Source organism: Acipenser ruthenus, chromosome 34 (genome assembly GCF_902713425.1).
Source record: "Acipenser ruthenus chromosome 34, fAciRut3.2 maternal haplotype, whole genome shotgun sequence".
Classification (NCBI taxonomy): Eukaryota; Metazoa; Chordata; class Actinopteri; order Acipenseriformes; family Acipenseridae; genus Acipenser; species Acipenser ruthenus.
The window spans coordinates 1,492,568-1,519,508 of record NC_081222.1 but is presented as its reverse complement, the minus strand read 5'-3'; the positions used below and the strand labels follow the sequence as shown (position 1 = coordinate 1,519,508).

The following is a 26,941-nucleotide window of genomic DNA, read 5'->3' as shown; positions in this document are numbered from 1 at the left end:
TCATTCTTTTTACACTGATTTGATTGTTTTGTGTTATTAAATGTTCGATTATGGGTTTATTAGTGTTCTGTTTATATGCTAATGCGTTTCAATGTTGTATTTTTTGCGTTTTTTAACGTTTTTTTGCCAAAAAAACAAAAAGTGATATTTTCAGGAAAAACATTTACGTTTTAAAAAAAAAAAGTTTAAAAAAAACACGCCCTCCAGTGGAATAAAGAGGTAATGCATGCCAGGAAATACACAAGGTCGATAGCAGCTCAGTCTTGTAGTGTAGAAAGACCTGGTGTAGTTTCCTTGGCGTGCAATACCTCATTATTCCACTGGAGGGCGTTTAAAAAAAAAAAAAAAAGATTTTTTTCTTAAAATTTCGAACACGATGCTATATTTTTAGATCACGGGACCTGCTGGCTAGGTAGCTCAGTTGTTTTTTCCCCACAGCGTGTATTTGTTTGAATCTGTCACAGACACAATATAAGTGACACGTTTATCGGATGTTTTCAACGCAGTATTCACCTCCATGCTGTATAAAGCATTAGTCAAAGTACTGAGGGCATTTGACAGCAATTTCAAGAAATTCTCTGGCTGGCTCAGTTGGTAGATCACTAGAGTTTGAATTCAAAGGTTGGTGGTTCAAGTCCCACAAAAAACACATTACTTTTCTTCCTCATTCTCAAAAATATTGTTAAATTTAGTCCTATTGTGAGCCTGGGTTTGACTCCAGTTCAAATCACTTGCGCTGGTCTTTATGTATCCCCAAGTCTACCCCACAACATTTAAGAATGCATTTGACCAGAGGGCTGAGTAAGGAGGCTGGATAGCTCACCTGGTAGAATGTGGGACTGGGCTGTTTAGTGTTCTGGGTTCAAACCCACCAGGGTAATCACATGGGTGTAACTTTTTTTATATTTTCAAAAACGTTGTCCTTATTGATAAACCAAGTGGCATGAAAGCAGGCAAGGTGGTCCAGGTGTCTGACCAGGTGTCCCTGAAGACAGTAAATGAGCCCCAATGTATTTACTGTGCACAGAATGGATTGAAGCCGTGCTGTGCAGCTCAGTGTGGTGTTCAGCAGCTCTCTGACTGGCTCTCTGGGTATATGAATTGAAGCCGTGCTGTGCAGCTCAGTGTGGTGTTCAGCAGCTCTCTGGCTGGCTCTCTGGGTATATGAATTGAAGCCGTGCTGTGCAGCTCAGTGTGGTGTTCAGCAGCTCTCTGGCTGGCTCTCTGGGTATATGAATTGAAGCCGTGCTGTGCAGCTCAGTGTGGTGTTCAGCAGCTCTCTGGCTGGCTCTCTGGGTATATGAATTGAAGCCGTGCTGTGCAGCTCAGTGTGGTGTTACTCTGCACTTGCAGTACTTCTTTCCGCCGCTGGGCGGAGTCTTGAGCACACGTTCAGCAGTAGGAGGTCATGGCTTTTCAAAACCCATAACCTCCTACTGCTGCAAGTATGCCGAAGTCGTTTTTCATTCTTTTTACACTGATTTGATTGTTTTGTGTTATTAAATGTTCGATTATGGGTTTATTAGTGTTCTGTTTATATGCTAATGCGTTTCAATGTTGTATTTTGGTTGTTTTTTTACGTTTTTTTGCCAAAATATAAAAAGTGATATTTTCATGAAAAACATTTACGTTTTTTTTTTAAAAAAAAGCTAAAAAAACACGCCCTCCAGTGGCGCAATGACGTAATGCATGCCAAGGAAAATATGCTATCGACCTTGTGTATTTCCCTTGACATGCATTACCTCATTATTCCACTGGAGGGCGTGTTTTAAAAAAAAAAAAAATTAAAACGTAAATGTTTTTCATGAAAATATCATTTTTAGTTTTTTGGCAAAAAAACGCACAAAATACAACATTGAAACGCATTAGCATATAAACAGAACACTAATAAACCCATAATCGAACATTTAATAACACAAAACAATCAAATCAGTGTAAAAAGAATGAGAAACGACTTCGGCATACTTGCAGCAGTAGGAGGTTATGGGTTCTGAAAAGTCATAACCTCCTGCTGCTGAACGTGTGCTCAAGACTCCGCCCAGCGGCGGAAAGAGGTAATGCACGCACATTGTAATATACCAGGTCTGTAGCCGTGTTTATTTATAGTTGGCAGCATTGCGCTTCCCCGGCTACAGACCCGGTATATTACACTGTGCGTGCATTACCTCTTTCCGCCGCTGGGCGGAGTCTTGAGCACACGTTCAGCAGTAGGAGGTTATGACTTTTCAGAACCCATAACCTCCTACTGCTGCAAGTATGCCGAAGTCGTTTTTCATTCTTTTTACACTGATTTGATTGTTTTGTGTTATTAAATGTTCGATTATGGGTTTATTAGTGTTCTGTTTATATGCTGCTGCGTTTCAATGTTGTATTTTGTGCGTTTTTTTACGTTTTTTTGCCAAAAAACAAAAAATGATATTTTCATGAAAAACATTTACGTTTAGTGTACAAAGACCTGGTGTATTTCCCTTGGCGTGCAATACCTCATTATTCCACTGGAGGGCGTTTGTGTAAAAAAAAAAAAAAAACATTTTTTTCTTAAAATTTCGACCACGATAGAAAATGCTGTATTTTCAGATCACAGGACCTGCTGGCTGGGTAGCTCAGTTGTTTTTTCCCCACAGCGTGTATTTGTTTGAATCTGTCAAAGACACAATATAAGTGACACGTTTATCGGATGTTTGCAACGCAGTAATCACCTACATGCTGTATAAAGCATTAGTCAAAGTACTGGAGGGCATTTGACAGCAATTTCAAGCAATTCTCTGGCTGGCTCAGTTGGTAGATCGCTGGAGATTGAATCCCAGAGTCGCTGGTTCAAGTCCCACATGAAACACATTACTTTTCTTCCTCATTCTCAAAAATATTGTTAAATTTAGTCCTATCGTGAGCCTGGGTTTGACTCCAGTTCAAATCACATGCGCTCGTCTTTATGTATCCCCAAGTCTACCCCACAACATTTAAGAATGCATTTGACCAGAGGCCAGAGTAAGGAGGCTGGATAGCTCACCTGGTAGAGTGTGGGACTGGGCTGTCTAGTGCTTTGGGTTCAAACCCACCAGGTGAATCACATGGGTGTAACTTTTTTTATTTTTTCAAAAACGTTGTCCTTATTGATAAACCAAGTGTCATGAAAGCAGGCAAGGTGGTCCAAGTGTCTGACCAGGTGTCCCTGAAGACAGTAAATGAGCCCCAATGTATTTACTGTGCACAGAATGGATTGAAGCCGTGCTGTGCAGCTCAGTGTGGTGTTCAGCAGCTCTCTGGCTGGCTCTCTGGGTATATGAATTGAAGCCGTGCTGTGCAGCTCAGTGTGGTGTTCAGCAGCTCTCTGACTGGCTCTCTGGGTATATGAATTGAAGCCGTGCTGTGCAGCTCAGTGTGGTGTTCAGCAGCTCTCTGGCTGGCTCTCTGGGTATATGAATTGAAGCCGTGCTGTGCAGCTCAGTGTGGTGTTCAGCAGCTCTCTGGCTGGCTCTCTGGGTATATGAATTGAAGCCGTGCTGTGCAGCTCAGTGGGGTGTTACTCTGCACTTGCAGTACCCCTTTCCGCCGCTGGGTGGAGTCTTGAGCAAACGTTCAGCAGTAGGAGGTCATGGCTTTTCAGAACCTATAACCTCCTACTGCTGCAAGTATGCCAAAGTCGTTTTTCATTCTTTTTACACTGATTTGATTGTTTTGTGTTATTAAATGTTCGATTATGGGTTTATTAGTGTTCTGTTTATATGCTAATGCGTTTCAATGTTGTATTTTTTGCGGTTTTTTACGTTTTTTTGCCAAAAAACAAAAAGTGATATTTTCATGAAAAACATTTACGTTTTTTTAAAAAAAAAGGTAAAAAAAACACGCCCTCCAGTGGCGCAATGACGTAATGCATGCCAAGGAAAATATGCGATCGACCTTGTATATTTCCCTTGGCGTGCAATACCTCATTATTCCACTGGAGGGCGTGTTTTTTTTACCTTTTTTAAACAAAAAACGTAAATGTTTTTCATGAAAATATCACTTTTTGTTTTTTGGCAAAAAAACGTAAAAAAACGCACAAAATACAACATTGAAACGCAGCAGCATATAAACAGAACACTAATGAACCCATAATCGAACATTTAATAACACAAAACAATCAAATCAGTGTAAAAAGAATGAAAAACGACTTCGGCATACTTGCAGCAGTAGGAGGTTATGGGTTCTGAAAAGCCATGACCTCCTACTGCTGAACGTGTGCTCAAGACTCCGCCCAGCGGCGGAAAGAGGTAATGCACGCACAGTGTAATATACCGGGTCTGTCGCCGTGTTTATTTATAGCTGGCAGCATTGCGCTTCCCCGGCTACAGACACGGTATATTACACTGTGCGTGCATTACCTCTTTCCGCCGCTGGGCGGAGTCTTGAGCACACTTTCAGCAGTAGGAGGTCATGGCTTTTCAGAACCCATAACCTCCTACTGCTGCAAGTATGCCGAAGTCGTTTTTCATTAATTTTACACTGATTTGATTGTTTTGTGTTATTAAATGTTCGATTATGGGTTTATTAGTGTTCTGTTTATATGCTAATGCGTTTCAATGTTGTATTTTGTGCGTTTTTTAGGTTTTTTCGCCAAAAAACAAAAAGTGATATTTTCATGAAAAACATTTACGTTTTTTTTAAAAAAAAGTTTAAAAAAACACGCCCTCCAGTGGAATAAAGAGGTAATGCATGCCAGTGAACTATACAAGGTCGATAGCAGCTCAGTCTTGTGTTATTGTACAAAGACCTGGTGTATTTTCCTTGGCGTGCAATACCTCATTATTCCACTGGAGGGCGTTTGTATAAAAAAAAAAAAAAAAAATTCTTAAAATTTCGGCCACGATAGAAAATGCTGTATTTTCAGATCACGGGACCTGCTGGCTAGGTAGCGCAGTTGTATTTTCCCCACAGCGTGTTTTTGTTTGAGTCTGTCAAAGACACAATAGAAGTGACACGTTTACTGGATGTTTTCAACGCAGCAATCACCTCCATGCTGTATAAAGTACTGGAGGGCATTTGAGAGCAGTTTCAAGAAACTCTCTGGCTGGCTCAGTTGGTAGATCATTGGACTCTGCTCCCCAGCGTCGCTGGTTCAAGTCTCACATGAAACACGTGGTTTTCTTTTCCTCATTCTTAAAAATATTGTTAAATTTAGTCCTATCGTGAGCCTGGGTTTGACTCCAGTTCAAATCACTTGCACTGGTCTTTATGTATCACCAAGTCTACCCCCACAACATTTAAGAATGCATTTGACCAGAGAGCGGAGTAAGGAGGCTGGATAGCTCACCTGGTAGAGTGTGGGACTGGTCTATCTAGTGCTCTGGGTTCAAACCCACCAGATTAATCACATGGGTGTATTTTTTTTATTTTTTCAAAAACGTTGTCCTTATTGATAAACCAAGTGGCATGAAAGCAGACAAGGTGGTCCAGGTGTCTGATCAGGTGTCCTTGAAGACAGTAAATCAGCCCCAATGTATTTACTGTGCACAGAATGGATTGAAGCCATGCTGTGCAGCTCAGTGTGGTGTTCAGCAGCTCTCTGGCTGGCTCTCTGGGTATATGAATTGAAGCCGTGCTGTGCAGCTCAGTGTGGTGTTCAGCAGCTCTCTGGCTGGCTCTCTGGGTATATGAATTGAAGCCGTGCTGTGCAGCTCAGTGTGGTGTTCAGCAGCTCTCTGGCTGGCTCTCTGGGTATATGAATTGAAGCCGTGCTGTGCAGCTCAGTGTGGTGTTACTCTGCACTTGTAGTACTTCTTTCCGCCGCTGGGCGGAGTCTTGAGCACACGTTCAGCAGTAGGAGGTCATGGCTTTTCAAAACCCATAACCTCCTACTGCTGCAAGTATGCCGAAGTCGTTTTTCATTCTTTTTACACTGATTTGATTGTTTTGTGTTATTAAATGTTCGATTATGGGTTTATTAGTGTTCTGTTTATATGCTAATGCGTTTCAATGTTGTATTTTGGTTGTTTTTTACGTTTTTTTGCCAAAATATAAAAAGTGATATTTTCATGAAAAACATTTACGTTTTTTTTTAAAAAAAGGTAAAAAAAAACACGCCCTCCAGTGGCACAATGACGTAATGCATGCCAAGGAAAATATGCTATCGACCTTGTGTATTTCCCTTGACATGCATTACCTCATTATTCCACTGGAGGGCGTGTTTTTTAACTTTTTTTTAAAAAAAAACGTAAATGTTTTTCATGAAAATATCACTTTTTGTTTTCTGGCAAAAAAACGTAAAAAAACCAACAAAATACAACATTGAAACGCATTAGCATATAAACAGAACACTAATAAACCCATAATCGAACATTTAATAACACAAAATAATCAAATCAGTGTAAAATTAATGAAAAACGACTTCGGCATACTTGCAGCAGTAGGAGGTTATGGGTTCTGAAAAGCCATGACCTCCTACTGCTGAATGTGTGCTCAAGACTCCACCCAGTGGCGGAAAGGGGTACTGCAAGTGCAGGCTTATACCGAGAGAGCCAGCCAGAGAGCTGCTGAACACCACGATATAAAATGCTGTATTTTTGGATCACGTGACCTGCTGACCCAGTAGCTCAGTTATTAGAGCAGCGCTCATACCCTCAGAGTTGTGGGTTCGAGTTCCCCTTGATTGTTAATGTCAAATACATTTCCTGCTTGTAGGCAGGTGGTCCGGTGGATTTGTTGGCTTCTCTTGTGTGTGTGTTACACTTGGTGCACTGGGTTCAATTACACGTCTATAGTCTTGAATTTGTAAAGAATTAACCTTCTAGACAATGTTAAACACTGTCCTGCCCCAGGCAGATGGACAGGACATGGGCTAGTTCACTAACTCTACATCCATGTGATCACTGATGGATAGAATTCAAATCTGAGCAAGGGAATTCAATGTAATATGAAATGCTTTGTATTTTACATTTATTGTCACAGAATCTTTGATGCAATGTTAAAGGTAAACTCAGCAGGGGGGGCTGCTGGTCTGTTTCACCATCCTTGCAACCCCTCAGCTGCACTGGGCATGAAGGATTCAAATACTGAGGAGCATTTGAGAGGAGTGGATGCAGCTCCCTGACTGGCTCAGTTGGTAGAGCATCAGATTCTCATTCTTATTGTAGCTGGTTCAAGTCCCACATGCAACACCAGTGATGTTTTTTTCCACATCTTCAATAATATTGTTTGCTATACCTTATGGACCTGCGGTATAATAGGTTTGGGTTTGATAATTCCTCCTCTCTTCAGTGGCATGAAACTCTGCAGCTGTGCAATAAGATGCATGATTCTCAACTCCAGCAGTGTGCGTTCTCTGACAAGGGAAGTGAATTTCATATACAAGATGAAAGGGCTGGCCTGTCCCAAGAAGCCAGGTGGGGCAGTGGTCTAATTCAACGGACCTCCATGCCCCTTGGAGGACTTGTTTCAAATCCAGTTGATCATCTTCCTTTATTTCCAAACAATTGGTTCATTTCCTATATAGACAATGATAAGAAGGCTTCACCATGAAAATGAGATGGTAGAATGGGCTAAATCACTGGCATGCGATAGGCAAGCATTGCAGATAAACTCTTATATCAGCCTGTCTATATTATTAGTAAGACCACTGTGACACCCTGTCCTGTTTTGTAAAACTGAGTCTATCAAAAAAGGCAAAGTGAATGAAAAATACAAGCCTTTAACCTGGGTTTGAACCCACAACCTTGCGAAGCAGAGTCCCATACACTACCAACACAGCGAGCCAGCCAGCCAGCCAGCCAGCTACTTCTCATGCTGCATGAAACACATTATTACATTGTGTGAGGTGGACCTGGGGACAAGCTGTGACGAACTGGATTCAAAGCCAAACCTTATTGATAAAAAGATCAATTAAAGAATATGTTTTGAAAATGAAGGACTAACACTTGAGCCTCACGTGGGACTTGAACTGACTACTCAGAGAATCACAGTCCAATGCTCTACCAACTGAGCCAGCCAGAGCGCTGCCTAAAGAATCTCTGAAATGCTTGATAAAGATGCGTTGAAAATATAATCCAATTGAAGTCAAAATCAGGGATGTGAAAAAATAAGAACACAAAACTGGATATTTGTTTTTTATTTATTCTTATGAAGATGTATTTCTTCATCAAAGAACACCATTATGTTGTGGGTGCAGTTCCACACTCAGTTCATTCATACTGTGAGCTGGATTTGAACCCAGACCTCCAAGGAGAAAGGCAGACAGGGCTAGTGAACAATGCAACTGTACCACCTGGCTCCATATGACAGTTTTGCACTCTAATCTGGTATACGAGATTCACTTCCCTTGTGCGAGATTGCACACTGCTGGAGTTGAGAATCGTGCATCTTATTGCCCAGTTGCAGCGTTTCATGCCACTGAAGAGAGGAGGGATTATCAAACCCAAACATCTTATGGGTCAATTAAACAATGATTTTGAAAATTAGGAAACGATATCAAATGAAAGAAGAGTATGTGTAGTTCTTGTTTTCTTAATTAACAACCCTTGTGTTACATTCATAACACATTCATCAAATCATTTTACAGTGTTACTGTGTTAAAAAATGATATTTTAAATCCGGGTGACTAGAGCCACTACAGGCTCGTCATTTGTTAATATATAAATGCAAGGAAAGTCAGGGTTTTATTTCGGGAGGTTCGTTTTTTGGGGTGCAGCCTTACTTCTCATCTAGGGGCTTAACCTTACTGGCTGGGGGGCTCTTCGTCTGTAGAGAGTGGGAGAGCAGAAAACCTCACCCCGACACACTGAGGGGTGACCTGACTAACTGATAAGACAACGGGAGATGACACAATCAATCAGCAACATCAATAAGCATCCCTACAGCTCCTGGCCGTTTCAAAGAAGTGATACAAACAGAAACAAGAGAAGAAGCAAGACCAGAAAGAGAATGATACATTTCCGGACCCTTTCCACTCGAGCCGACAGGACGAGGTTCTGAGATCAATCAGCAACTCTGGTCCTGCTGTACAACTATTCAATGTGTGACAAATCTCACCCCTTCTCAAGATATAACACCGTTATGTGTGGTGATGTAAGCCCCTGGACTTATGCAAGTTCCTTCCCTGTTCTACAGTAAGAGAGAGAGAGATAGAGAGAGAGAGAGAGAGAGAGAGAGAGAGAGAGAGAGAGAGAGGGGGGGGAGGGAGGTAGAGAGAGACAGAGAGGGAGGGAGGGAGGGAGAGAGAGAGAGGCAGGGAGGGGGGAGAGAGAGGAGGGAGAGAGAGGGAGGGGAGAAAGAGAGGCAGGGAGAGAGATGGAGAGAGAGGGAGAGATGGAGAGAGAGAGGGAGGGAGAGACAGAGAGAGCGAGTGAGAGAGAGAGAGAGAGGGGGGAGAGAGAGAGCAAGAGAGAGAGGGAGGGAGGGAGGGAGGGAGGGGAGAGAGAGAGGGAGAGAGAGGGGGAGAGAGATGGAGAGAGAGGGAGAGATGGAGAGACGGATAGAGAGAGGGAGGGAGAGACAGAGAGTGCGAGTGAGAGAGAGAGGGAGAGAGAGAGTTCGTTGTGTTGGTTTCTCAGGAAGTTGGCGGTGATGAGACAGCACCAACGGTTTCAATTTCTGGTATCCGATCAGCATGATGCAAGCGCTCGTGACGACCAGCTCTCCCCGAGTCATCCAGACAGATGGGCAGAGAGAAACCGCCACAAGTTTAACCTTTCACATGCTCTTCTGAGAAGCCTTACCTGATGTGCGTTCTCCCCATTCAGGTCTGATCCATTTAGAAAGAAGCACTGTCTCAATAAACAGAAGACACAGCATGACAGCCGCGGAGTGCTAAAGTTATTCCACGAGTGAGGATGGCCGATGAACCCGCAAAGTGAGCGAGCGGGATGTTTTACTGCTCTCCTCATGAGTGAAATAACCCCAGCTCTCTAGGAACATTCAAGGAACATTGCATCTGTATAACAAGTGCAATGCATGAAAAATAAAGTTTCAACCTAAATTAAACCACTCAATTCAAGATAGTTTCCAAATGCTAGATCTATTTGATGCTGGATCGCTCAGCACAAGGTGTTGCAAGGATACATGTATTTACAGAGATTATAACGCTGTACAGACGCAGTGTGCTGGGTGTCTCTTGTCCATTTTAGGAGATGCTATCTTGTCCAGTCTGGTCGTCTTGTCCAAACTGCACGAGATGATGCAACGGGTCAACCCAAGATATACTGGAATTCGGACAAACCCTTAACCGCGATTGGTTGATTTCTCACACATGATTTATAACATCGGAATGACGTCACATGACAAGAATCCTCAGACCGCTTGGGAATCTGCTTTTCTGTGCCCCATCTCCCTCAACACAGCTCTCTTTTCAAACTGCTCATGGAAACAGTGATCCAGCTGGGCCAGCCCGACCCATGCCAGCTTCAAGAGGAAGGTTCGAACGGCGTGTTTGAAAACATCACTCCTTTACAGTTCAAACCTGCCAGCTACATTTTTTCTGCCAACATACATGCCCAGAAGGGAGCAATTACAATGTTGCCATGTTCTCGATCCTGTACAATTCAATGTATATATTGGGGGCATGCTTAGTGCACTGTGGCCATCAGAAAGTGACCGTTGCTGTGGCAGCGACACATCACGCGCAGGTTTCTGAGAGCTTTAGAAGAGGTTTCAAAGCTTCCAATAACACAAAAAACGACAGAAATCCAAAACAACCACACACAACAAAAAAAGGAAGCAGGTTCCTAGTGACTCTCATGAGCCCCACTTCCTAAATATTATTCACTACTTGCTTTATTATTATTTTTCTTTACTGTTTCATTGATTAAATCACAGGTGGTCACTGACAGTGGTTGCAAGAAGGGTCTGTTCCTTCACTGCAAGTCCATTGCTGACCAAATGTCTCGGGTCCGCCCCTTCCTCACTCTCCGGGCTACCTGTGTCGCCGTAGCAACTGGAGCTGGGCGAGGTTCCCATGGCAACCATGGAATCGGAAGAGTCTCTGCCTCGGATGCCTCCCACTAGGCCCGGTTTGGGAGGTAGAGCCGATTTAGGGGACATGGAGGCGTGATCGGAGTCTGTTTGGGGTTCTAGCGAGCGAGGGGCTTTCTTCTTGGGGTCTCCCGTCATCATCGCCCCCTCCACCTCCTCCTCCTCCTCCTCCTCCTCCTCCTCCTCCTCGGTCTCTCCTCCCCCAGCCTGGTTAGAGGCCTGGTCGTTGAGCAGCTTGACCAGGAAGTTGATGTATTTCATGGCCAGCCTCAGTATCTCGTTCTTGCTGAGTTTCTTGTCGGGCGGGTGGGTGGGGATGAGTTTGCGCAGCTCCGAGAAGGCTCCGTTGACGTTCTGCTGCCTCCAGCGCTCCCGGCTGTTTGTGAAGACCCGGCGAGCCATCTTCTGAGGAGGACCTGGAACACACACACCTTCGTGGGGTTATTAACAGGAACCAGCAGACCAACGCAGCTTTAAAGTCGTTCCAGATTACCGGACTCTCACCAGCGCTGCACGCACAGATTTATTAGATCGTTCGGATCATGCTCTGGAGGTTCTCTGGTGTCGAGCGGGCTGGTTTACTATTCCAAGTGAAACGAGTGAAGAAACAGCTGCTTGGGTTTGTGTGGCTTGCTGTTCTCTGCAGAGCCTAAGAAAAGCAGCGATCATCCCAAATCCCAAGCAGCTGTGTGTTCACTTACACTTTGCTAGGCTTTTACTATGGTAAACCTTTAGAAGGGTAATAAGGGAATAGATTTTAAAACCCACGGCTAGTACTGTTTTAATTACACAACCACGTGTTGATTTCTTACCTTCTGAAAAGCATGAATCACACCAAAATCGAGTTATACTATAAATGGGATGAGGAAATCTGTTCAGAGCTCAGCAGTTAGGATTCTCCAGACAAAGCCAGACAGAAATAGAGATTATAATAACTAAATATATAGAGGATCAGAAACCAGAAGCTCTCAGTGGTTGCAAACATAAATAAAATGACATTAGAGGCGATTTCACCTATTCTGAAGTGCAAAGGCATATGAAAATGTTTGATCTCAGCAAGGTTTATTGCAACATGCTCTCTACTAAAGACTGCTGGTTTGATAGTCTCAGGTTTATTTTGTGTGCAACACGATCATTTGAGTGCAATGCAACAGATGCCATGGCGCGAGACGACAGAGCTACTAAAACCTTAGATCAGTGATTTGCACTTTGTTAGTAAGTATGCAGACACAATTAAAAATAATTGAAATAACAATTCATAATACATTCGTATGTGTTGCACTGTTTATTTGTGTTGCATTGTCTACAGCTCTGGCCAAAAGTTTTGCATCCCCCTACAGAATGAACTCATTTTGCTTCATAAAGTCGAATGAAACCTGCTGAATAATGTTACGTTAACATATTGAATTACACACCGCTTTGCAGATTTCCATATAAAAATCTAGCATGAAATACTACTTTACTACTATTATGGCTTCCAGGTAGACTTTTGCGATCTCATTTAGTAGTTTCTTTGATTACATGATGATAAATTAATGATCTAAATTATGTTCATATAGTTTATTTTTATTAATGTCTCAAAATTCTAGGTGATGCAAAACTTTTGGCCAGAGCTGTAAGTTGAAAAAGTCAATTGAAAATCAGCTAAATTGAAGTTTTTGTCAGCTAGTCCAATTAGCCAGTCACAATTTCAACTGACTCCAGGCTCTGCTTGTGTTGTGATGGACTCCCGGAGTTAATCGCTGATCCTAACAGCATGCATCAAGTCTGATGGGTTTCTGATTACAGGGAAACTCACACACGTGCTGAATGTGAGACTAATAATCGAATTTGTCTCACTCTTTTACCATTAGTCTCACACTGGTGATGTAAAAAAAAAAACCTGGTGAGGAACTAACTAGAAATATTTCTTAAATGGTCTCTTCTGGAGCTCAAAACGGTTTCAAAATACGTTTCAAAAGGATGTGATGAAAAACAAAGAAAACATGAAGATAGTCGGCTTGGATGATTATTTCATTTTGCTGCGGACCCGCTGTGCTGTACTGTTCGCTGATGTTAGCCCCTTCCCCCAGCGTTTTGCAAGACCTCTAGTTTCCACCCTGAAACTCACAGCTGCAACTTCCTCCTGCTCTTACAAAAGCATCAGACTGGATCCATGTCCCTAAAAGTTCAACAGCAGGCCGACGAATGCGCGCCTTCCCATTGGTTCATACGCAGGAACAGTCCCCCCCCCCCCCCCCCCCCCCCAAAAAAAAGAGTATCGCTTGAAACCCTTAGTAATACATTTAAAATGTGCTTTAGCAGCATTTCCACAGCTCTCCTGGTCATTATGCAACTTTGAAAAGGGAAGGTGCTGCACTATACATCAGCCCCTCTGGGAGTTTGAACAATGAAATAGAGAAATAATGCACGCTACAAAGCGCTGCGCGTGAAAACCACGGTTCATTCTGGGACAGTAAATCAGGCAACACTGTAAAGAGACTGTAGGAGTCTGTTTCTTCCAGAACCGAAATCCCCTCTGGACCCCAAAGCTGAATGTATGGCACAGTACCTTCCGAAATATCAACCTCAAAGTGAGTGAAGGGCCGTCTCTTGACGCCACGGCTGGAGAACACACCGAAGGTCCCGGAAGATCCCAGGTAACCACTGAAGGAGGAGAAGACACATGGCATTAGACTCTTAAATCGGATTCGTTACAACAGCAGCTGACTGAACAGGCTCTGAGAACACTCGATTATTCAGAAGCATGAAGCCAAAACACTTATTTTGAGCGGCATTAATAGGTGTTTAATAATATGCAATTGCTCATGCAATGAAGTGCAGTTCCATGTTAATACACAGTCAACTGCAGTAAGGCTGCCTTTGCAATGCTGCGCTCATATTCCACAGTTCCTGTATTAATATTATTATTATTATTTATTTCTTAGCAGACACCCTTATCCAGGGCGACTTACAATTGTTACAAGATATCACATTATTTTTTACACACAATTACCCATTTATACAGTTGTGTTTTTACTGGAGCAATCTAGGTAAAGTACCTTGCTCAAGGGTACAGCAGCAGTGTCCCCCACCTGGGATTGAGCCCACGACCCTCCGGTCAAGAGTCCAGAGCCCTAACCACTACTCCACACTGCTGCCCTACAAGTATATTAGTAGTTTCCTACTGCAATAATATCCAATGCTTACAAAAACAGCTAAGTTTAACCTAGGTTATTAAGTTTTGGTATAATACTGTTATTTTAAAATTTTCATATGGTTGCATTTCTCATTGACTGTTTGTTAACATGTAACCGCACTTCAGTAATTGCTCATCAGTTAAATACTTATGCCGCTCAAAATAAAAGCGCTACCAAAAAATGACATTAATTTATTTATACAGAAGATTTACCCATTGAGACAGAGACCTCGTTTACAAAGGGGTCCTGTTAGACGATAAAACAATTACAAATACAAGCAACGCAATAAATACACGTGAGTCAAACGTACTCAGCAGCCGACAAAAAGTACATAAATAGGACACACACCTACGGGCTAGTGTGAAGGGGAAACAGCAGCAAGAGGCTCTAAGCAAATCCCAAATATGATCTTTATAGCCAGCAGAGGAGAGATTGTCAAATTCCATCTTCACACTACAAGTAAAAGCGTTCCACGTTTTTTGGGAGCCGAGAGGTGAAACTCAGTTCCACCCCATGCGTGTGGGAACCCTCAGGGCTGCCAAACTAACAGGATCCTGACAGCGCAAGCTATAGCCAGCGTTAACCCTTTCCACCATAACATTCAGATAAGGAGCTACCAAACCCTGAAGAGCCTTAAGAACAAATCGGCACCAACGAAAAAGCCTACGATTAGTTAAATGTGTCTATACAAAAAAAAAAATGTGTCGCTACAAAAATTTATACATCTGAAAACGTGCATTTTTGGGGCTGCAGTGTGGAGTAGTGGTTAGGGCTCTGGACTCTTTACCAGAGGGTTGTGGGTTCAATCCCCAGTGGGGGACACTGCTGTTGAACCCTTAACCAAGGTACTTTACCTAGATTGCTCCAGTAAAAACCTATCTGTATAAATGGTTAATTGTATGTAAAAATAAATAAATAATGTATAATGTGATATCTTGTAACAATTGTAAGTCGCCCTGGATAAGGGTGTCTGCTAAGAAATAAATAATAATAATAATTATTATACAAAGCAATATACTACATACATACGAGGTCTTTCAATCCTATCTAACTAATAGCCTTGCTATGCTACACTATATGTGAACTGTACTGAACACAGGGTAGCCATATTATTCTGCATAGATCTCAAACCGTGTTAGCAATTGCACGGTCTGCTGGCTCAGCTGTGACATCACCAACTTTTGCGCTTTGTGACATCATCCGACTTGGGTTCCAAGAACTGTTTGCAAGATTCCACCTCATCCACTTAGCTCAGAATCTTCGCACGACAAGCAAGGCGTCTGCCAATGACTCATCTTACAGCGCCCATTAAAAGGGCTCAAGCAGTTTGCAGCCTGCTTGTTATTAGACTTGTGCAGCTGCCTTCAGAGAGAGTGCAGGTTTACAGGAAAGGCAAGCTCTGACATGCACGGCTGCACCCGAGCTAGCCTCACTTTCTAGGCTGTCAAGGGAAATGTTGAACTGTTATGAAGTTCAATGAGCAAAACCGGGCCTGAGTAACTTTTTAGAAATTCTAAAACAGTTTGCGTGAACTCTGTGGAGTTCAAGAAGCTGCCCTGCCTGCATTATAAAATAGACAGGAAACTTACAATTGTCCACACGGCGACTGAAGGGGTTATTTTACCTCCACCAAGTCAAACACCATTTAAAAAAAAAACTGCACCTTGGTCCACAGTAAAAGGAAATTAAACAGAATATCATACAGCAGGGGGGGGGGGCAATCCTGGTCCCAGAGAGCCACAATGCAGCAGGGTTTTATAGGCAATGTAAGTCGCTGATCAATTTAGCAAGTTAACGTGTTCAATTAAATCAGGAGTGGTCAGCTCTGGTCCAGGAGAGCTGCAGAGTGTTCACGTTTTTCTTCCAAATTCTTTCTAAAATTACTTAATTGAACAAATTACTACTTAAAATACTGCTTAACTAGTCAAAATGAAGTTGTTTCAAGTCTTTAGAAATGGATGATTTAAGGGTTACCTATAAAACCTGCTGGACTGTGGCTCTCCTGGATCAGCGTTGGCCACCCCTGTCCTAAAGTGAAGAATAATACAAGCTGATATACACTCCGCAAGAAATCGGACTCAGAGTGAGTGAAAATCACTTTGTATATACTATATTGTATATCATTCAGCTATAATATAACTATAATATATAGATAAATAAGACAATTGAACAGCTTGAAAGCGATGTCATTTCCATCTGCTTCAGAGACATTTCCGATAGCTGTATTACATGGATATCAGGGTCAACTATATAGCACATAATATATAGCGTAAGTCACCCAATCATGTGACTCCAAGCTCCAGAACTCTTTGGGAATTCCAATCGCTGTGTCTCCTATGAATTAGAGCAGTGGTTCCCAACTCCTCCCCTCAAGACCCATTCCATTCCAGAAATTCATTCCAACCAGGTCCTAAGTTACTGTCGTTAACTGAACTAGTGAGGGGTCAATAAACTAATTTAGGACTTGGGACAGACCTGGACTGAAACGGACCTCGAAAGTCAGTATTGGCAACCAGTGCATTGCAGCAAGACTGTTGCCATACAGAGTACAACCCATAGCTTCTAAATGCCAGTGAGGCTGGATACTATCTCACCTGTTGAGAAAGGGGTGCCCAGGCAGGTACTGAGGCAGCAAGTGGGGTGCCATGGCCGAAATAGGGTGCGTCTGAGGGCTGGCAAGCTGGCCCAGCTTACTGTCCGTCGGGCACAGAGAGGGGATGGGGTGGAGGGCAGTGAGTTTGGTGGTGGGCACGCAGCGGCTGGCAGGAGGAGGGGGCTTGCTGTGCCCCAGGCTGATGACTGGCACGTTGGGCGGGAGCGACGCCAGCCCTCGCTGATTGGCTGAAGAGACAGTTTCCGTGGAAACGGGCTCAGATGCTTCCTCGCAGCTGGCAGAGGCGTCATCTCTAGGGGAGCTGGCTTCCTGGGGCTGAGGCGTGCTGCCTGCCTCGTCCCTCTCGTTAAGAGGAGAGCTGCTAATGGGAGGAGAAGCGTTCTGCTCAGGACTCTGTCTCTCGCTGAGGGCAGGAGTGGGAGGGGGCGGGGAGGACTGGGGGTCCAGTTTTTCCATCATTCTGTATGTCTTCCGTGTGTTTGGTCTCTGTCTGGTTTGTGTGTGTGTGTGTGTGTGAGATTGTCAAGGGCTTTTGTTAATGTGTGTCATTTATGTGTTTTTTTTTTTTTTGAATGTCTGTCTTGTGTAAAGTGTTTAAACCACAGCGTGTCTGTCTTGCATAGGTGTTTGTCTGTCCCTATTTGAGTCGGTCTATCTTTTTTGTCTGTCCCTCTATGAGTCTGTTGTGTGCCGGGGGAGGCCTGTGATTTTATTTTTTTTTAAGTTGTTATTTTATGCAGAAGAGTTGCCTTTATGTGTGTGCTTAAAATAACAAGACTTACTGTACACTGTGTTCGTACAACACTGAAGCAATGTTAAAACTGCTTTATATTGTGTTAGACATTGCATTGTAATGTTCGTGTCTACGGTTTGTGTGTGTGTGTGTGTGTGTGTACAGGTGTGTGGTCACTTTTTTTTTCTTTCTTTCAAATGAGGTACTGCCTTCCAGACACGAACATCTTTGGAAGAGTCCAATAGAAATACACCAGCAGCCCTTGAATATTTACCTGTGAAATGCAAGATTAGAAATGTCTTTTATACTGACAGACACCTGGGCACAGCACAAGTTCACCTTAGAAAGACAAGCAACACCTCTAGTCCCTCCTTAACCCATTAAGCAACAAATATATTATTTTTTTTAAAATAAATAAATCAGAACACAAACTGTATTTATGTACATTTCATGCATGACATTTTTGCGGTTAACAACATGTTAGTATGATAACAATATAGTTAGAGAAAATTTAAATAACAGGTAAGATACCAGTTTTAAAAAAAGCTCCATTAAAATAACAAAGTATCCTGTTCCTCAAAACGAGGACAACGGCGCTTAACGGGTTAAACAGAGGATGAAAATAAACACAATACACTGCGGACCGTATACTGTGTATTTATTCTCACTGGCTTTTCTGTGAAAGAAAATGATGGTGTACGTGTTAATGGATAAAAGCGTGCTGGCACTAGCTGTAACAAAATGTATCACAGTGTGGTTACCATTGTGACGTCTTAAAATCGGGTCAGTGTGGAGTCTTTGTGTTTTGTACACGCTGTTTAAAATCGAGACGGTTACTCGCTGGGTACTGGAACATGGCGAGGGAATGGTCAAGACGGACAGCGCCATACTCCGACCAAAACACTACCGACCAAGACTCAGCAACGCGACGAATTTGAGCTCTGTTGCATATAAATCAAGGGAAGTAATGTTAAAACTTTACAATGCATTAGTAAGACCTCACCTAGAATATTGTGTTCAGTTCTGGTCACCTCGTTACAAAAAGGATATTGCTGCTCTAGAAAGAGTGCAAAGAAGAGCAACCAGAATTATCCCGGGTTTAAAAGGCATGTCGTATGCAGACAGGCTAAAATAACTGAATCTGTTCAGTCTTGAGCAAAGAAGACTACGCGGTGATCTGATTCAAGCATTAAAAATCCTAAAAGGTATAGACAATGTTGACCCAGGGGAGTTTTTTGACTTGAAAAAAGAAACAAGGACCAGGGGTCACAAGTGGAGATTAAAGGGGCATTCAGAACAGAAAATAGGAGGCACTTTTTTCACAGAGAATCGTGAGGGTTTGGAACCAACTCCCCAGTAATGTTGTTGAAGCTGACACCCTGGGATCCTTCAAGAAGCTGCTTGATGAGATTCTGGGATCAATAAGCTACTAACAACCAAACGAGCAAGATGGGCTGAATGGCCTCCTCTCGTTTGTAAACTTTCTTATGTTCTTTATATATATATATATGTATTTAGTTTGCGTTACACAGATTTGGCTGACAACACATTATCTTTTAATATACTCCAATGCGTCAGTTCGCTGTCTTCTTTTAAATGTGTGGGTGAGGCAGTCTCTCAGTTCTGCTATTACAGTAGATGTATATATATATAAATTGTAGCTACTTCTTGTAAAGAGACTTCAGAGACTACTGATATTTTAGATTGATGCACAAAGTGCACTAATTAATCTTTCATGCAAATAATGATTTTAAGATCCGGCACAAATGTGTTCAATTAACAAAACAAACAAAGTGTTTGATTAAAGAAAAAAAAAACGCACACAATGTGTATTTCATTTCTGATAAGGGACTTTACAACAGCTTTTATATTATTTGTATTGACATCTCGTATGATAAACTAATAATACAGCTGAAAGAGCTCAATTATATAGGATCGATTATCACACGCTGTCAAGGGTTTTCCTACACTTTATTCTAAAGGTGATATATCTATCTTGAAAATAGCTTTAAAAAAGGCTTTTAAAAAAAAAATTAACTCTTTTGTGTACATACAAAAATGCAACGGATAGACAGATCGATAGCCAGCTATCGCAGTTGCATTATTAATGTATCATATATGAGACTTCCATACAACTGAACCAAGTATAGCAACGCGGGTATATGTCTGCTGTGGAAATCGACAGCTCCAGCTCTGAAGCACGTAAACCGAAATACGGCATCAATTGAACCCTTGACAGCGGCGAACCTTGAATCGGTCCAGCTGTGTGTTATACTTCAGATTACATGCTGTGCATTGCAGACCAGGGGCATAGAAACACACACAATTAGGAATGGACGTTATTCCGCTCTGCCCGCTGAGTTACTTGTGTCTGGTTTGATATGAAATGGCAAGGCACTAAATATGAAGGCCTTTACAGTATCCCAAGTATTAGTAAACCTGTTTCTAAAGAATGTTCATATTCCTACGACTTCGACCTGTGTTTAAATTATTATTATTATTATTATTATTATTATTATTTATTATGATTATTATTATTATATACGAGTTATTTAACAATGTTCAGTTATATTCTTTTTAAATGAATTGCTTTTATTTTTGATAATGTTTCAAAAGAAAACAAATAAAGGTTTCCCTTCCTATATGGAAAGAAAAAATATATTTTTAAATATAAAGTTCAAATAAATAGCTTCACAATATATATGGTACCTGCATTTTTCACAAACACACATATATATATATATTCATTCACCAGTATTTAGAAATAAATACAGTAATATATATTCATGTTTATATATATATATGAAAGACAACAAGTTGTCTTTTCTTTATATATATTAAAGTTGAGTGTTCATAAACAAAGCATATGTTGTATTTTCTGTTGATATATTTGATCATTCTAATGTACTGCAATTTGCACACGTGTTTCATAACGTCTACAGGAATTACAACAGCGACATTGCACAATAACCCTCTACCACAAACAATATGGAATAAAATACTGACAATACATTCTATTAAAACATGGAAAGACTATATACTGGAAAATGAATTCTATACTAATTCTATAGAATTAGTTTTCCAGTATATAATCTTTCCATGTTTTAATACAATGTATTCTCAGTATTTTATTCCACATATATATGTGTTTGTGTGTGTGTGTGTGTGTGTGTGTGTGTGTGTGCATGTTTTTCTTACACAATACTGTAGCCACACAGACTTCTGTTAAAAAGACATATTATTTTGTTTTGGTTTGTAATTTCCCTGTATGAACTCAGAACTGTGTTACATTTCACACATTTGTTCTAAGAGTATATATATATATATATATATATATATATATATGTGTGTGTGTGTGTGTGTGTGTGTGTGTGTGTGTGTGTGTGTGCTCCAAATGAAAACATTGGTGTATTGTTACAGAATTTGTCATTTGGAATTGATATATATATATATATATATATATATATATATATATATATATATATATATATATATATATATATATATATATATATATCTCAAATGTTATCTGACTATCCATCAATCTATCTATTTACCTGTCAGTCTTTATATATATATATATATATACACACACAGTATACACACACATCACATAGCATTAGTTTCAAAGTGCTGCAGGCATAAAACAGCATTCACATAAATGAATACAATGGATATTAAGACACATCACAAGGTCGACTTATGCCTTTCAGATGCCCTGGTGAGGTTCATTTGTGAAACACATCACTCGAGTGTTCAGAGATATTACTGTATTATATATATATATATATATATATATATATATATATATATATATATATATATATATATATATTATATATATATATATAATGACACCATTTCATGCATGAATAAAGTAGTTCCTGGTCACTCTCAATACATACATACACACACTATATACATACAGATAGATAGATAGATAGATAGATAGATAGATAGATAGATAGATAGATAGATAGATGTGCACGGCAATACATCTCTCCTATACAGATAGATAGATGTATATAACACAATAGGCCCTCCTTACCTCACTAAATGCCATGTCCAGCGCTGTTCACATTCTACATGCCGTTCCTCCATCTTTCTGATTCCCAGCGTCTTTTTAAATCCTATCCTTGAGGTTGACGCCGTCCTCTAATCTGCACTCTGTAACAAACCCCAAACCCCAAGCGAGACTGCTGCCCTTGCACTCAGACATACATGCACAGGAGTCCGTGTGTCCCTGCACCTCAGAGCGAGACGCAAGCACCAGATCGCATGTCACAAGCGACGTTCTCTTTGGGGTTTGCTCAGACGAAGCCCGGGTAACAACTTTCTAAAAACTCTTTAAGATTTCTAATGCTAGATCTTCCTCCGAACACAGATCTCTCGTAGACCAAAAAGGAAATGAAGCGAGGCAGGTTGAGATCTGGTGTTACGAAGAACAGGGCGCTAATTTGCTTCCTGGCTGCGGTTAGTCCAACTATGACTGCCTACTGCCTCCCTCCCTCCCTATCTCTCCCTCCCTCTCTCTCTCTCCCTCCCTATCTCTCTCTCCCTCCCTCTCTCTCTCTCTCTCTCTCAGCTCAGCAGAGTTTTCTGGTTGGTTGGTAGCTGGTGTCGGAGCTCCTGTGTTGCAGAGAGATTTCCTTTCCTCAATATACAGGAGGATGCTCTTAAACAATGTGTTCCCAGTTGATAAGAGGCTCTAAGCTGGCTGGGTCAGCCTGATAAGAAGGAAGCCAGCCCCCCCCTCGGTCAACCCACCAGAGTCGAGACCTGGACTGAACCCAGAAGGAAGCCGAATTATGACAGAGTGGAATAACACACGGATGCATGGAGGTGCAGCGTTTAACAAGCAATATTATTGAATTACCCTGTTTTGACTCGAAGGTGTCGTGGTACAGGATTTAAAACCCCTTTATTGGGCCTTTTCACTACCCATCCTCATAATCGTCTAGTTCAACTTTTCTACAAACTTGAAACGTCTCGGGTGTAGAACTGTTTTGCCGGGCACCTGTGCTGTAGTTTTAGGCAGGCAGGGTGTCTCAGTTTCTGTAGCGTGGAGGTGGGTGGGTGGGGGGTCTAGGGATGTTCAGCCAATTGGATTTCCCCCAAGTAATCTTTTACCAAGTAACCTGTTAAACACATCGGCTCGCATCTACACAGTTGAGTGCCATTCACTGGCCATGCACCTCTGCACAGAGCGATCTAACTGGGCTTGCTCCTGCTCAGTGTTCATTTTCCAGGGCGCTCACCAAACACTGTAATAAATCACTCTCCTTTAGAGTAACGTGTTTGTTTGTGAGCGACTCTTATTATTGAAACCTATTCATTGTGCAACGGATTGCAGGGGCATTGCTACGCAACGCAGTGACTTTAAAATCCTGCGGCAGGGAGAGACGAAAGTCAAAGCTAATGATTTTTTTTAAAAAAATACATCACAAATGAAATGGATGTCAATCACACTTCATGCATTCCTATTGACTCTTGGGTCCCAGTATCTCAAGTACAAAAAAACAATCAAGTCCTGTAAATAAAACCCAGTATCTTGCATCAATGATCACTTGATCGGGCTACAATAGGAAATGATCCTGCAGTTCACACGCTAAAGGCTTGCTTGGCAGTGTGCTGCTGCTGGCTGTTTACAGTAATCCAGCCTTGGTGCGCACCTCCAATAACGGGGCTATTTGATTAACTTTCCTTTCTAAAAGCTTCCTCTAGGCCCTGCTTCCTTCCTCCCTCTCAGTCGCTCGAACATCAAGTCTGGGGGACTGAACAGCTTCCACAGGCCTATAGAGCTGAAGACAGAGGCAGCCACTCACACAGACTCACAAGGACATACTACACACACACACACACAAACACACACTGGAAAGTCTGAGATTGGACTGCTCCCTCCCTCACCCCCCTAAGAGAAAGGGTGCTCCCTCCAGTCCAGGGCAGGCTTGAGGCATGGAGACTGAACTGCTCCCTCCCTCCCTTCCTTCCTCACCCCCCTAAGAGAAAGGGTGCTCCCTCCAGTCCAGGGCAGGCTTGAGGCACGGAGACTGAACTGCTCCCTACCTCCCTACCTCCCTACCTCCCTAAAAGAAAGGGTGCTCCCTCCAGTCCAAGGCAGGCTTGAGGCACGGAGACTGAACTGCTCCCTACCTCCCTTCCTTCCTCACCCCCCCCTAAGAGAAAGGGTGCTCCCTCCAGTCCAGGGCAGGCTTGAGGCACGGAGACTGAACTGCTCCCTCCCTCCCTCACCCCCCTAAGAGAAAGGGTGCTCCCTCCAGTCCAGGGCAGGCTTGAGGCACGGAGACTGAACTGCTCCCTCCCTCCCTCACCCCCCCTAAGAGAAAGGGCGCTCCCTCCAGTCCAGGGTAGGCTTGAGGCACGGAGACTGAACTGCTCCCTCCCTCCCTCCCTCCCTCCCTAAGAGAAAGCAGTTTAGAATTAGGTTGTGGGTTTAGGTTGTTGACATTGAAGTTGCCTGTTTTATATTGATGTTGTTCACTTGCCATTCCCACGTTGCTCCACAGTCAGGAATTAACAAACCCCTAACGCACACAGGAGAGAGAGTCACAGGAAGATCATAGGAAACAAGCAGACGGAGAAGCATGGAAAATATGACCCACGTTTTCTCTTTGATTTTTCTAATTGTCTCTTTGTATCCCAGCCCCACCCTCCACATCGTAGTCAAGTCACACCACCAGCCACCTCTCTGGTAACCAGCCTCAGTAGGGTACAAACTGGTCGCCATGGCGACGGATCCGATTTCACATACGACAGGCCTCATGTGCACACACACAGTACATTCAGAAATGAATACCAAGTGGCTTTATCGTTGCTCCAGTGAGAGATGGGGACAAGAATGGCAGGATACATGGGAAGTTCCTCCCTCTCTCTCTCTCTCTCTCTCTCTCTCTCTCTCTCTCTCTCTCTCTCTCTCTCTCTCTCCATCTCTCTCTCTCTCTCTCTCTCTGTCTCTCTCTCTCTCTCTCTCTCTCTCTCTCTCTATCTCTCTCTCTCTCTCTCAGCTTTGGTTCTGCATTGGAAACTTTGACTAAAAGCCCACGACACAAAGTCGGCCTGAAGTAAACACTTTTGATTGCTGTGGTTTGCCTGTGGTTCTGCAATGGTCTCTTCTGGGTAAAAAAGTTGTCCTTTATACACAGTGGTATTAAAATGTACTTGGCTTTCAACTTGACTGGACAGTGACAGGGACTGAGGACACAAGCTCAAAAAGCCAGGCAATGGCAGATCAACGTTCAACGACTGGCACCCCTTACCTATTAAAGAGCGGTCGAGTCGTTTGGTTTTCCCAGAAGGCCGCGGGGCACGGTAGGCGTGCTCCCGTCTCTCGCCGCGTCTCCAGAAACTCCGCTTCCTCCCCGACTGTAAACACCATTGTCTCCGAGGCGATAGGGATCTCCTGGGCTAATCTGCAATATTAGCAGGACATTTCAGGGAGAAAGTGACAAACAGTATGAACTGTGCTGCAGGAGTTCCCTGCCGCTCAGAAAGCTTTCCTGAACCAGATGGAGAGCTCTACCGTTTCTCCAGCCAGTCTGCTGACGCTGCGGTCCTCAAACTTTGTGCATTGCGCCCCCTATCATCTTGTCTGTGGTATTTGATGCCCACACCACCACTCACTCGTGCACATGCCTGTTTCTGTTTTAATTAATACCTGCTAACGTAAAGGGTACATAAGGACATTTTTTATTTTATTTTGTCCTGTTTGACTCAAAGGTGTCGTGCTACGGGTTTTAAAATCCCTTTATTGGGCCTTTTCACTACCCCCCTCATAATCGTCTAGTTCAGCTTTTCAACAAACTTGAAACGTCTCGAATGTAGGATGCAGTTTCTGTAGCATGGAGGTGGGGGGGTGGCGGGGGGGTCTAGGGATGTTCAGCTAATTGGATTTCCCCCAAGTAATCTTTTACCAAGTAACCTGTTAAACATTTCCCATCATCCTCCTGCTCCCTGGTAAATCCATCTCAGTTACATATGCGAGCAGAGGGATGATGGGAAATGTAGTTCTGAGAGGTCCATGCGGATACATGGGAAGCCATCTTGAGGCAGTGGAATGCAATTTAAAAGTTTAAAAAATGTAAAAAAATAATAATAATTTAAAACAATACACACACATTACGTAAACAGTTGTAGCAACACATGGGAACATGTAACCCAATCAAATAAAAAGGTCCTTATAGACCCTTTAAAACATGTTAAAGGAAATTACTTTGAAAGCCTGAGTATTTGCACAGAACTACATATTATTATTATTATTATTATTATTATTATTATTATTATTATTTGTTTATTTAGCAGACGCCTTTATCCAAGGCGACTTACAGAGACTAGGGTGTGTGAGCTATGCATCAGCTGCAGAGTCACTTACAGCTACGTCTCACCCGAAAGACGGAGCACAAGGAGGTGAAGTGACTTGCTCAGGGTCACACAGTGAGTCAGTGGCTGAAGTGGGATTTCCATTAACTGCAATGCTGGTCCAGACTACTTGCTGCAGATGAGCTGCGGGGTGCAGGACGCCCCCACAACATAATTGCTTAATTCAAACTGATACAATTTGCAACTTGAATTAAGAACCCATGAACGAAAGCAGTGTACATACAATCATATGTAGATGACTGCATTTGTATTACATCACCCAAACAGCGGTCTTGGGTAAAAGTTTAATTTTGAGGGCTGTATAATGACTGTCGCTGGTCTGCGGGTTTCTATGGCAGTTTGTGGGTCTGTATGAGCAAAGGGGTACAGAAGAGTTCGGAATGGTATTAAGCGAAGGCAAAAACATGAGTCAGGCCCTAACACTGGTTGGGTCGTCTTTTGACCTGATCACAGCCTTGACACGACATGGCAGAGACTCCTGGGATCGATTAAATCAAGCTTCGGGTTTCATGCAACTGGTGCTGAGAGGCAAGCAGAGGGTCGTGATGCCAAAGAGAATTATGAGGGTCTGGAACCAACGCCCCAGTAATGTTGTTGAAGCTGACACCCTGGGATCCTTCAAGAAGCTGCTTGATGAGATTCTGGGATCAATAAGCTACTAACAACCAAACGAGCAAGATGGGCTGAATGGGGCCTCCTCTTGTAAACTTTCTTATGTTCTTATGACAAATTGCTGGAGCAATCGAACCCAGAACTCTCTCAATTGCAAACAGCATAAATAATGGGTTCTGTTGCTCCCATATTGAGTAAAGTCAATCAAAGTGACAGATACTTCGACAAAAAAAAAAGAAATCGTTAACGTTTTGTTGACAGAGACCTATGTTGCGTTCAACGGGCTTCTAACAAATGAAAAAAAGGGGTTACCAGTTAATATCTGACCATCTGAAAATCACACTAAAGGAAATAAAAGCTGATCTCTGGTTCGCCTTTAAAAAAAGACTTTGTCTGTTGGAGCGCAGAGTTCCCAGGACGCACCTGGGTGCACTGGGCGGATGCCGGCGACAGGCAGCTGTTTCC

At 42.5% G+C, this 26,941-nt stretch overlaps 1 protein-coding gene across 2 annotated transcripts; it reads right to left on the bottom strand.

Moving 5' to 3' along the window:
* Positions 1-9,969: 9,969 nt before the first annotated feature.
* On the bottom strand, positions 9,970-21,966 carry LOC117965654 (protein lyl-1-like). 2 transcript variants are annotated; one of them, XM_034910597.2, is made up of 4 exons: positions 21,516-21,966; positions 16,715-17,741; positions 13,493-13,587; positions 9,970-11,372 (listed from the first exon to the last, which is right to left on the bottom strand). In XM_034910597.2, exons 2-4 carry the CDS (start codon positions 17,191-17,193, stop codon positions 10,780-10,782), a joined length of 1,167 nt encoding a protein of 388 aa, XP_034766488.2. In that variant the 5' UTR covers positions 17,194-17,741; positions 21,516-21,966; the 3' UTR covers positions 9,970-10,779. The 2 variants fall into 2 exon arrangements, with proteins under 2 accessions (XP_034766488.2, XP_034766489.2); XM_034910598.2 differs by having other exon boundaries at positions 9,970-11,357.
* Between the last annotated feature and the right edge of the window lie 4,975 nt (positions 21,967-26,941).

What these genes read in the sequence shown, in the direction of transcription:
- LOC117965654 (XM_034910597.2), bottom strand. Translation starts at nt 17,193, where the DNA reads ATGATGGAAAAACTGGACCCCCAGTCCTCCCCGCCCCCTCCCACTCCT. An exon ending in GGGCACCCCTTTCTCAACAG is followed by an intron (nt 13,588 to 16,714) that starts GTGAGATAGTAT and finishes CTCCTCCTTCAG; the next exon opens with TGGTTACCTGGGATCTTCCG. An exon ending in TGAGGTTGATATTTCGGAAG is followed by an intron (nt 11,373 to 13,492) that starts GTACTGTGCCAT and finishes AACCCCACGAAG; the next exon opens with GTGTGTGTGTTCCAGGTCCT.